Raw genomic sequence first — 12,164 nt, 5'->3', positions numbered from 1 at the left:
GCTGTGTGACAATTCTTAGAACTTCAAATTGCTGTGAACAGAAGTATCGATTTTGAATATCCAGGTATCATGTGTGTTTGGGTCAAAGCCTGAATATTATCACGTCATCGTGTTTCACATCAGTGTGAAACTGAACAGGTATAAAAAAGATAACTTTTTAGGGCTGATAGCAGGCAAGCACTGGAAAGACTTTTCATGGCATTAAAGTGTTCTATGGTGATGTGGAAGGTGATGCGAGTTGGCTTATACTGAGCCACATAGGTAATGCTTTCCCTTCCAAACTCCTACTTTTCACCATTCCACCTTATGTTAAATGTCTTAACCACATAGGGCCCGAAGTTAAGGGGACTTAGATGAGTTAGAGAGCTTTTCAGTATTGGCCAAGGCCTCACAATACAGAGAGAGACAAAAACCCAAAAAACTTAAGTTATTTTAGTAAAGATAACGTATATTCTCAAGTAAGAAGGGTGCTACTTAGTAAAGTTATCTAAAAGTCGTTACACATTGGACTGATTACCAAGGACATGTTTGCAGTCATGAAAAGACTTTAAAATCAGGATCTGCCTTCTCTTTTTCTGGCATTGTTTTAAGTGTGATGTCATCAAATTAGGAGAGAGGCTAGTGGTTCCATATTCTAGAAGTCTCTAATTCTGCATCCTTAGAAATGAGTGCTTGAATATTCAGGTAAAACACATTTACGTAGGATTCGAGCTAGCAAAACAGAAGTCAGAAAGGTGCCTGTGTTTTCTACCTGTTTATTTTTATTGCCTCTCTCGTTCCTAGAACAATTAATTATTTAATTTACTTCAAGAGGATTTCATATATCCTCTTTTATATTTGATAATCCAAGAATCATGTTTTTCTTACCATTGTTTAAATTAATTTTTGTTTTGTCATGAATAAAAACCATCAAATGAAAAATAAACCCACTGTGATAAGGGGGTACCAGTCCAAATGTAAGTTATTGTTTTTAAAAAATCGTCAGGTACACCCTCAGTGATAAACCAGAGGAATCCACAAAACAGAGGTTTATAAACTTGTCTGCATCTTTTGATTTGAAAGTAGTTTTTCTTTAAGCAACAATTAAACCAAGAAAGGAACTAGTTCTCTTTTTAAGACATCACGCTGATTCATTCGCTGTTTAAATGTTCATCTGCTTTTATGTAGGTCCAATTAAAAAAAAAAAAGAAAATATGAGTTCTTTGCCTTTAGTAAATATTTACTTTTGCTAGGCTACTTTGATTTGATTTAAAATCCTGTGGGGGAAAAATCTCATTCCTTTGTATATGCTTAATTTGTTCCAATTCTGTGGTGCCTTAATGTTGAAATATCGGCTTTGGAAGTTTAATTAACTCTGACTACCGAGGTACTCATTAGCATATTGGCGGCCAATTAAGTCACTTAATAATTTAGCATTGTTTGTTACAAATTTAGGTCCATTCATCAACAAGTCAAATCAAGCACTGTATGAGGAATCTACATCAAAAAAAAATGTATTGTCTTTGATGTTTCCCAGGCCTGTGCTCCATTATATCACTGGAGAACTCTTAAACCGACACCAGAAAAGGACCCAGTTGGCACTTGCTACGTAGCGATTCAGAATTTCAGTGCGTACGCTGAGTACTCGCCTTGTCGGAACAGTAAGTTGTTTTTATTCTTGGAACTGAAATTTAGCTCAAGAGCTTTTCTGCTATAGACAGTGCAGGTAACCCCAAAACACCACCGGTAAGGAGAAAGCAATGGCGGTAAAGATGATGAACGGTCTTACAGGATGCTTTACTGTGACGTGAGGACCAAGACACGGAATTCTGCAGATCCTCTTCCGTGTTTTAGAAATTTTCTGTTTTTAGATATTCTGCAGTCAAATTGATTGGTTCCTTATTTTAGGCCTTTAACTCTCCGTCTCTACTCAAAATTCACACTGCATTTGCAAAATGCTAACTGTCCGCTTGTTAATTGTAGGAATGGTGTTAATTAGCATGATTGGACCCAAGGGCACAGTGGATGAGTTCTCCGCCTAGCCTGTGTTCTCAGTGCCTGTTGCTTTCTTTGGCCGCTATGTACTCAGGTTGTCTGCATGATATACTTTTCTTCTTAAGGTGTTTAATCCCGTTTTTCAAAAAGATTCTGTACCTTTGGAGTCCACGTCTCATCTGGTAGTTCTAGAAAACTTCTGATGAAGTATCCTTTGAAGCAAGCCTGTGAGTGCCATCTTTGGGACACGGCTGTTCAGTCACTGATCTACCCGAGCCCTTTTGTGAGCCCTCCAGTTTTCTGTGTGTCATGTAGATCATTAGGATTTGTCAGCAAGAAACCAAGGGATTTGCATTCTCATTCTTGATAATTCACAAGACCACGTTAGGGAAAGAAATGGCATTGGAAAGAACATTCTAGTGACTGATTTCAGGATACTGATTTTTAAAAACTCAACCCAAATTAGATTCCCAAAACTATGAGTAAAATTTCCCCATTCCATGTGAATATTTTTAAATTTCTAGATTAATTTGGGCCAGATAATGAGCAACTATCAGAAATCAAACAATGAAGGTAGAGAATGGATGGGTGATATTAGAGGGTTCGTAAAGAGGCCTCTGAGCTTTAGATACCTAAAGGGCTGGGAGTGAAACAGCTAACTCTGAGGATTTGGGTGAGGATTTTGGCAAGGAGAAGATTATGACTTCCTGTTTTAAAATACTGAAATAAATCAGCCACCCCCTCACATCTTAACGAATGTCAGCTGAATGAATAATCCATCAACTCAGAATTTTATTTTAAATGGCTTTTTTTTTCTGTTCACTCTAAATTTTTATTTTATTTTATTTTATTTATTTTTGGCTGCGTTGGGTCTTTGTTGCTGCGTGCAGGCTTTCTCTAGTTGTGGTGAGTGGGGGCTACTCTTCGTTGTGGTGCGCGGGCTTCTCATTGCGGCAGCTTCTCTTGCTGCAGAGCACGGACTCTAGGCATGCGGGGGGAGCTTCAGTAGTTGCTGCACACGGGCTCAGTAGTTGCAGCACGTGGGCCCTAGAGCACACAGGCTTCAGTAGTTGTGGTGCATGGGCTTCAGTAGTTGTGGCTTGCAGGCTCAGCAGTTGTGGCGCACGGGCTTAGCTGCTCTGCGGCATGTGGGATCTTCCCAAACCAGGGATCGAACCCGTGTCCCCTGCACTGGCAGGTGGATTCTTAACCACTGCGCCACCAGGGAACTCCCTTAAATGGCTTTAAAAGAGGTGTTCCTGGACTTTTCCTTGTGGTGCAGTGGTTAAGAATCCACCTGCCAGTGCAGGGGACAGGGGTTTGAGCCCTGGTCCAGGAAGATCCCACATGCTGTGGAGCAACTAAGCCCGTGTGCCACAACTACTGAGCCTGTGCTCTAGAGCCCACAAGCCACAACTACTGAGCCCACGTGCCGCAACTACTGAAGCCCACACGCCTAGAGCCTGTGCTCCGCAACAGGAGAAGCCACCGCAATGAGAAGCCTGCGCACCGCAACGAAGAGTAGCCCCCGCTCACCGCAACTAGAAAAAGCACCTGCGCAGCAACAAAGACCCAACGCAGCCAATAAATAAATAAATAAATAAATAAATAAACTTATAAAAATAAATAAATAAAAGAGGTGTTCCTTATAGATAATAAGACTCAGTTATGCATTCATTCAACACGTGTTTTTTGAACACACTGAGCACTAATTATTCTATGTTTAGGGAATAAAGCACAGGACAAGAGAAAGCAAAACCCTGTCTTCAAAAAACATATTCTAGGGCGGGAGAGAGACAACATATGCGTAAATATATAAGTTAAGATCCAGCAATTCCACTTCTGGGTATTTATCTAAAAGAACTGAAATCACTATCTTGAAAAGATATCTGTACCCCCATGTTCATTGCAGCACAATTTACAATAACCAAGTCATGGAAAGAGCCAAAGCATCCATCAATGGATGAGTGGATAAAGGGAATATGGAATAGATAGAGATTTGGATATGGATATATACACAATGGAATATTATTCAGCCATAAAAAAGAATGAAGTCTTGCCATTTATGACAACATGGATGGATCTTGAGGGTATTATGCTAAATGGAGCAAGTCAGATAAAGAAAAATACTCTGTATGATCTCACTTATATGCAAAATCTTAAAAAAAAACCCACACAAACTCACAGAAAAAGAGTACAGATTGGTGGTTGCCAATGGTGGGGCATGTGGGTGTGGGTTAAACGGGTGAAGATGGTCAAAACGTACAAGCTTCCAGTTATAAGATAAATCCTGGGGATGTAATGTACAGAATGGTGACTGTAGTTAGTAATACGATATTGTATATTTGAACGTTGTCTGTGAGAGTAGATCTTAAGAGCTTTAAAAAGATTGTAACGGGGCTTCCCTGGTGGCGCAGTGGTTAAGAATCCGCCTGCCAATGCAGGAGACGTGGGTTCGATCCCTGGTCCGGGAAGATCCCATATGCTGTGGAGCAACTAAGCCCGCATGCCACAACTACTGAGCCTGCGCTCTAGAGCCCGTGAGCCACAACTAGTGAAGCCCGTGCGCCTAGAGCCCGTGCTCTGCAACAAGAGAAGCCACCGCAATGAGAAGCCCACGCACCGCAACAAAGAGTAGCCTCCGCTCGCCGCAACTAGAGAAAGCACGCACGCAGCAACGAAGACCCAACGCAGCCAAAAGAAAAAGACTGTAACGATGTGTGGTGACAGATGTTAACTACATTTATTGTAGTAATTATTTCACAGTATATACATAAATCAAATTGTGTTGTACACCTTGAACTAATATAATATGTCAATCACATCTCAAGAACAAAATTTTTTAAAATAATAAATAAGTTTCTAATATAATGTCAGGTAGTGAAAAGTACTACAAAGAAAAATACAGGAAGGCAAAAGCGTGGGGAGCGACATGCCTGGGGGGGAAAGGAGCTGTCTCAGACAGGACGATGGGAAGGGCTTCTCTTAGCGGTTACTGGAGCAGGAAAGCAGGAGCTTGCCAAGCATGGCCGCAGCCATTAAGAGGGGTATTCTGTGTCGTGTTCCACTCAAGGTGTCATGCCGCTGGGCTCTGTAAGAGGTCCTTATTATTATGCTACAGATAAAGGTCAGGGAATTCCCTGGCGGTCCAGTGGTTAGGGCTCTACGCTTCCACTGCAGGGGGCACAGGTTCGATCCCTGGTTCGGGGAACTAAGATCCTGCAAGCCGTGTATCATGGCAAAAAAAAAAAAAAAAAAAAAAGTCATCTAGAGCAATAAATAAATCCTGAATTTATTCATAAAATTTATGGTAGAACTGAGATTCAAAACTGAACTTGTTTCATCAATTTTTACACCTATCCATATCATATTTCTCACGATTTGCTAGAGATACCTCGCCACAGCAGTAAACTATTGTAGCTGAAATGAGGAGCCCGTCCTTCACATGCCTCTTACCTTGATGACATATCCTCTTCCAGCTAACATCAAGGATGATTGTTTAGAAAACATGTCACTGCTTCTTGTTCTGCCTTTTTATCTGACTGCCCATGTGATGGGAGAGCTCAGATTAAAATACAGCATAAGCCATCTAGACTTGTGGACAAGAGTTGCAGGGCGAGTTTGAACCATTATCTAAAAATTTAACGTATAGTATGCTCTCATTTTGAGTTACACGGGTATATTATGTTGCCAATTTATTTAGCGTTTACTTTCCTAAATAAAAGAATAGCTTGACACAGGTAAAGGTGAAGTTTATGTCGAGTTGCAGAATAGCCAAACAAATGGCCAGGAATTCTGTTCAGTCTAGTACACAACTCCAGTGTCACATCCTCCTGGTCTGTCTCTTACTGGAAGTACTTCCTTCTCAAATGCACCCAAGGAGCCGGCTTCCTGTGTTCCCAAAGGAGTTCACGGTTCATAAACACAAAGCCACCTTGTTCATGAGCGTATGGTCAGTATCACAGAACAGGGATATTACTTTCAAAAGAGAATTTCAAGAAGCCTCTCATGTTCATGTCACACCACAAAGCCCCTTCACTGACACTTTGAGCAATTTGGGTGGTAGTCTGCTCATTCATATTAATGACATGCCTGTAGCTCTTACGGTCATTCATAATTTAGGTGGCAATGGTTTACACACACCTTTCCATTCTCCTTGGGAAGCCAACACATGATAGCGTGATTCCCTGGATTCCTGAGTTTACTCTATAGGGCATAATTGTAAAGTTCACAGATCCTCTGAAGTTCTAGGAAGAAAGATTCCTTCAGCTCTCATAAACTATAATCGTAAGAGAAAAACTTACTTTGCAAAGGAAATAACCTCCCATTTCTATTATAATCACCACTTCAACATTTGAAGTTGGTTGCTTTCTCGATGAATTTTATGAAAAATGACTGTTTTCTCTTAATTTTTTCAGTTTCCTGTTTTGCAGCAAAATGATTTCAAAGAATGGTCCTGTTTCTTCCTTTCTGAATAATTTACAATATTGAAAAAGTCAGAGTTGATTTTCAAAAACGATTTATAAAAAAGATTTATGCATTAAAAATACATTTCTTAAATACAGTCAACACATCTGTGTTCACATAATCATGTATCTTGTGTTCATATATATTTCTGGGTGCATACAACTATTTACAGGCATGAACTTCTAGAAGAATGGTACCTGGACATTTGAGACTTTAAGGAACTTTGTAGCATTCATAATTATAAACCACAACATATAGTTATAAAATAAAATATATTGTAAGGTACTGTGCACTAAACATTTGTTAAGAGGGTAGATCTCATGTTAAGTGTTTTCACCACAAAAAAAACAAACAAAAAAGCAAATTTGATTGAGGGTGGGGAACACAAGAAATCTTTTGGAGGTGATAATATGTTTATTCCCATGATCGTGGTGGTGGTATCATTGTATCAGGCACATGTCTAAACTCATCAAAACGTACACAGTAAGATGTGCATTTTTTTGGTATATTAAGTATACCTCAGTAAAGCTGTAAAAAATACTTAGCTTAAAAAAAACACACACAAAGCATCAATTGACATTTGAATTAAAAACAGATCATCAAAAAAATACAGTACATGAAGTAGAAAAGTATTTTAAAATATAAAGGGAACATCTGGAAAGAATGACTGATGACAGTGCTAAAATTAGCTAAGTACTAACCAAAGAAAAGAAAAAACAGAAGGCATTCTAGGCAAAGCTGGAAAGGCCTGATCCATTTCAAAAAGCTTCTGGAACAGGCACATGTCCAGCCTATACATTTTTCCTGGGATGATGTGCATTTCCTTTCCTGCCCTCTTATTTTAGTTTCCATTCAGGAATATCCTTGATAAGAAAGGAGTAATTATCTGCATGTTTGCATCTAACTGTATAATGACTGAGATTCCCTCTACTGAACTATATTTTGGTTTTAATTGAAGCACTTTAGAAGTGATACTCTTTTAAAGTACAAGTGACAAGTAGTACATTCCTCATCCTAATGTCCCAGGATCCTAATATCCTGGGAATCCACAGGTTGACCTGCCTATGGTTTAAAAAACTGTATTATAAAAAAGTCCTATTGGACATTCAGCTAGTGAATTACATTGCAGAGAGTATAAAATAAGCCATTGCTAGAGAGTTTTCTCTTTTGTGAACACTACAGTCCCTGTGAGATGCAATGTGATCAGAAATGCAATGTCCAAATTTACATAATGATAATAGAAGAATTTGAAGTTAACTTCCTGTGAGAGATCAGGAAATCGAAACTCTTATCGGTGACCCCAGCAGAAAGTGTCCACCCAGGTGACTAAATCTAGCTCTCTCTTTCTCAAGGCATTGCTTTACTCAGAACACATGGGCACCACAGAAACACATTGTTGGCACTCGGGGAACTTGGAACATAGTTGGGAGATGGAGGTTTTATTTCTTCAAATAAACATGAGTTATAAAACCCAGTATCATAACTCCAAGGAACATTATTCCTATTGCTCTTACTGTAGAATCACAGTGCCATTTGGGACAAGAAAACAGATTGCAATGTATTTAAGAAATTACTTGGAATAAATTTTAAAAATAAATATAGAACACACATTGATCATTTTAAATTTAGAAGTCTATAGATAAAACAAGTGTATCCTGAACTGGTGATTAAAATATATCTTGGGGACAATGACGTTATAACATTTGTACCTTTTGATCATTCCAGGCAACGCGGATCCTGAAGGTCAGGGTTACTGCCAAGCAGGATTCAGTCTGGACTTTTATAAGGTAAATTCTTTTGATCTTATAGCTTCTAAAATTTATTTTATCTGTTTGATTTTTTTTTACCCCCTACCTCTCATTCCCACTTCCACCCCCCAATAACCACCATCAACAAAAGAACCTTTAGGTATATACCTGGCCTGTTTTGGCAACTTCTTTAAATTTTTTTGTTTGTTCTTTATTTTTAATAAAGTAATCTATACATATGGCAATTTATTAAATAGTAAAGAAATCATGAAGAACCTAGGGGCAAGACGGGAATAAAGATGCATACCTACTAGAGAATGGACTTGAGGATACGGGGAGGGGGAAGGGTAAGCTGGGACGAAGTGAGAGAGTGGCATGGACATATATACACTACCAAACGTAAAATAGCTAGCTAGTGGGAAGCAGCCGCATAGCACAGGGAGATCAGCTCGGTGCTGTGTGACCACCTAGAGGGGTGGGATAGGGAGGGTGGGAGGGAGGGAGATGCAAGAGGGGAGAGATATGGGGACATATGTATATGTATAACTGATTCACTTTGTTATAAAGCAGAAACTAACATACCATTGTAAAGCAATTATACTCCAATAAAGATGTTAAAAAAATAAAATAAAATAAAAAATAAAAAAATAAAAAATAAAAACACATGGAATAATGGTTAAAACAGTGAAACCTGCTTGCTACACAGAGAAGAGAGTTGTTTAAGGAACTGGATTTGAAAGACATTCTGTAATGCATTTAGAGAATTGTTTAAAAACCTATGTAGGAAAATGTTTAAAAGATTGCTATGTACAAGCTACTTTGACAAGAGTGTTATGCCAGGGAATGGATGATATAAACATTCTTTAATGCATTTAGAGAAGTGTTTAATGCCCTTTGATAATCTCCTCTGCTTGCTTCCTTTGCTTGTTATGTATTAAAAATGGTTATATGAGAAAAAAAAAAAAAAGAAATACACAGGCTGAAAAGCAACAGTCTTGCTTCATTTTTAAATGAAAATCTCAAAAACTCAGTAAAGAAATATGCTTCTAAAATGATCACAAGAATCTATGTTTTTATCTCTTAGGTGTAATTGACTGATAAGATTTCACATTAGTGTTAGTTAATTTCACGTATCCTTTCACAAATTAAAAACAGATATTTAATAAGAATGTGGGCGGCAAAGCTTCCATGGTTTTGCAAATACTGTAAATTTCATCAGTGTCTGAAATTTTACTCTTTTTCTCCCACCCATCACCCCCACTAAAAGTTGAGGATGCAGGATAAGGAAGGTGGGGCTGTAAGTAGAAAGGAAAGTTTTTATTTTCTAGTCTGGAGTTGTCACTCCCTCTCCTGGGAAGGGGTGGGTTTGCAGATGTATAGAAAGAAAAAACAGGCATTACTGTGGCCTTGAAATAAACAGAAACCAAATTTTCTTTTTATTGCTAAGGCTCAAAAGACCATGTCTACTAAATTGCACAGCATGAAAGATGTAGATATTTTGCTTACCTGAGGCAGTGCCAAAAAACTGAATTTATATATTCTCAGGGGAGAGAATTTTACTTAACCTAATTGAATCTAATTCAAATTATTTGATATGATAACACACTAAATAATTGAAAGCAATAAAAGGAAAGAAAATGACCTGCATGACTCAGATGTAAGGGCCTCTTTTAAAAATTACTTTTTACGTATAATTGTTAGAGCAATGCTTATGAACAGTGATTTCTCACCCTTAAAAAAAAGAAACTGTTTTTCTTTTCCAATTGTTGTTGCCGTTTCTGTTTTGTAGAATGGAGACCTTATAGTTGGAGGCCCTGGCAGTTTTTATTGGCAAGGTAGGTCCTGCTGGCAGAGAAGAAATGCCCACGGGTTGTTTCCAACAGGGAGATGAAACAGAAGTAACATCAAGTGTTGACTTTTTATTATGTTAATTTTCTCTCCATATTGGTAGTTTCTCCAATGAAGGAAGCATCATTTCAGTTTGTACTCTGTGATATAAATGATATTTTAAAATACTGTTGCAACTTAATTCCTTCATTCATCAAATGCTTATTGAGACCATGCCAGGCTTTGTGCTAGATGCTGAGGGTACAATAATGAGTAAACCGCAGAGGTTAGCATCTGGGGAAAGATGCAGGCGTTAATCGAATACTCACACGAGTACTTAAGAAACTCCAGGCATGATACTCACTAGGAAGGTATGTCAAGACGGGGCCATGAGAGCACAGGAGGCTTCTCCAGGGTGGCCCCATGCAGGTATGTTTTGTCCTGTGAACACTGGCTGACGAGATGAAATACGACCTGTGCTCTGCTTAGGGAGCCCTGAACCCAGGTGCAGGATGGCGTCTGCCCAGGGGGGATGACTTCCTCTAATTCTTAAAAAGGTGTTACATAAGCCGGCATCAACCTTAAGGTCAACGAATTTGGAAGCAGCAACCCTGAACTGAGGCTCTGAACCCCAAGTAGGAGGTAACCAGGCGAAGAGAGGAAGGGTTGTGTGAAAATGTTCTGGGGCATAAAGGAGCCCGGCGAGCTGAGAATGGAGGGAGATCAGGGGACTAGAGTTAAGAGCTGCTGAGTGGGATGGAGGGGTCCCACCCTCCCTGCAGGGCTTGCAGCCCCAGGTAAGTAGTTTTGTCTTTATCTCCAAAACAATGGGAAATCCCAGGTGGATGGCTGGAGTTTAAATGGATTGCCTGAGGTAGAATAAGAATGTGTTGTTTGTTCTGAGAATAATGGGAAACCACTGGAGAATTTGAAGCATGGGATGCTATGATCGGATGTGTGTTACGCAAAGATCACGCTGGCTGCAACGTGGAAAATGGATCGGGAGTTGGCCAAAGTGCAGTATCAGCAAACGAGTTATAAGGTTATCAGCTAGTTATGTCTATAAGGTAAACCAGCTGTAAGGTTCAGATGGAGATGTTTACTTCTTAGAGTGGTCATAGTACACACTGAGAAAGGGGCGGAATTTGAGAGATACTTTGGAGGCAGAATAAACAGCTTGGATGATGGTTTGGATGTATGTGGGTGAAGAGGGAGGATGCCAAGGATATGTTTCTGACTTTTGTAACTGAATGGTTTTAGGTGGGTCCCAGTCCCTGAAATGGAGAAAGCCGGAAGAGAACGGGTTTGGAGTGGATTGGGGAAGGAAGATGACGAGTTTACTTTTGGTTATGTTGAGTATGAACATGTTTGAGATGTCCAAGACTTTTCACATAAGTATTTAGATGTATGGGCTTAAACTCAGAGAAGATATCTAGGCTAAAATAAAAACTAGCATAGTGGTGATAACCAAAGCCATGGATGTGAATGGGATGCCTAAAGAGAGATTACAGAGAATATAGACTTAATTTTGGCTGTAAAGTTTAGAATAAGGATAGAGTAGAATATGAGAGAGATGAATAGTTGAGTGAAGTTTTTTGGGTTTTGTTTTTTTTAATGCAGGAGACCTGTTCATGTTTAAAAGGCCAACGGGAAAGATACAGACGAGATGGATTTATGATAAAATTTTACATGAAATTACTGTTAAGCTTAATTCATACATATACAACTATGAACATCAAATAATTAACCTTTCAGTCTTTAAACATTATTTTGCAAACTGGAAAACAATATATCTTATGCAGAGGATAGGTATAAAATAAAAATGATGTGTTTCAAAAGATTTTGTTCTAATGCACTTGATTAATTTCACATAATTCTTTCCTTATGCTGAAAAAAAATGTCTGATATAGATGATATGCTGACAATTAGCCATGTCAAGGGGATAGAGAGCATTTGTCTGAGATAGATAATTTAAAATTTTACTCAGTCAGTCCTAAGATTATAATATTTATAGAAGCAACTAAAGGAAATAAGCAAAGGCAATGTGTCTGTGGGAGCAGGGAAGGGGATATTTAGCTTTAACCCAGAGAAAACTGGCAAATTCTACAGACGTTTTTCAGAAACTCATGTGTAAATATGATTGTCTTA

General features: G+C 38.8%; 1 protein-coding gene and 1 long non-coding RNA gene across 3 annotated transcripts in view; one reads left to right on the top strand and one right to left on the bottom strand.

Annotated features, from left to right (window-relative positions):
* Positions 1–12,164, bottom strand: part of LOC309656462 — a 1,106,578-nt gene that overhangs the window by 751,828 nt on the left and 342,586 nt on the right. The window lies entirely within an intron of this gene.
* The window catches only part of ITGA8 (integrin subunit alpha 8), a 182,947-nt gene that overhangs the window by 26,742 nt on the left and 144,041 nt on the right, over positions 1–12,164 (top strand). For both annotated transcript variants that reach the window (XM_082452760.1, XM_082452761.1), the window contains exons 4-6: positions 1,517–1,640; positions 8,167–8,228; positions 9,979–10,024. In XM_082452760.1, coding sequence (XP_082308886.1) covers positions 1,517–1,640; positions 8,167–8,228; positions 9,979–10,024 — 232 coding nt within the window. The remainder of the gene's footprint in view (positions 1–1,516; positions 1,641–8,166; positions 8,229–9,978; positions 10,025–12,164) is intronic.

This window comes from Balaenoptera physalus (genome assembly GCF_965194825.1).
Source record: "Balaenoptera physalus genome assembly, chromosome: 2".
In the NCBI taxonomy this organism is placed as follows: Eukaryota; Metazoa; Chordata; class Mammalia; order Artiodactyla; family Balaenopteridae; genus Balaenoptera; species Balaenoptera physalus.
Note: the sequence above shows the minus strand (reverse complement) of the source record. Positions and strands in the feature narration are given on the sequence as shown.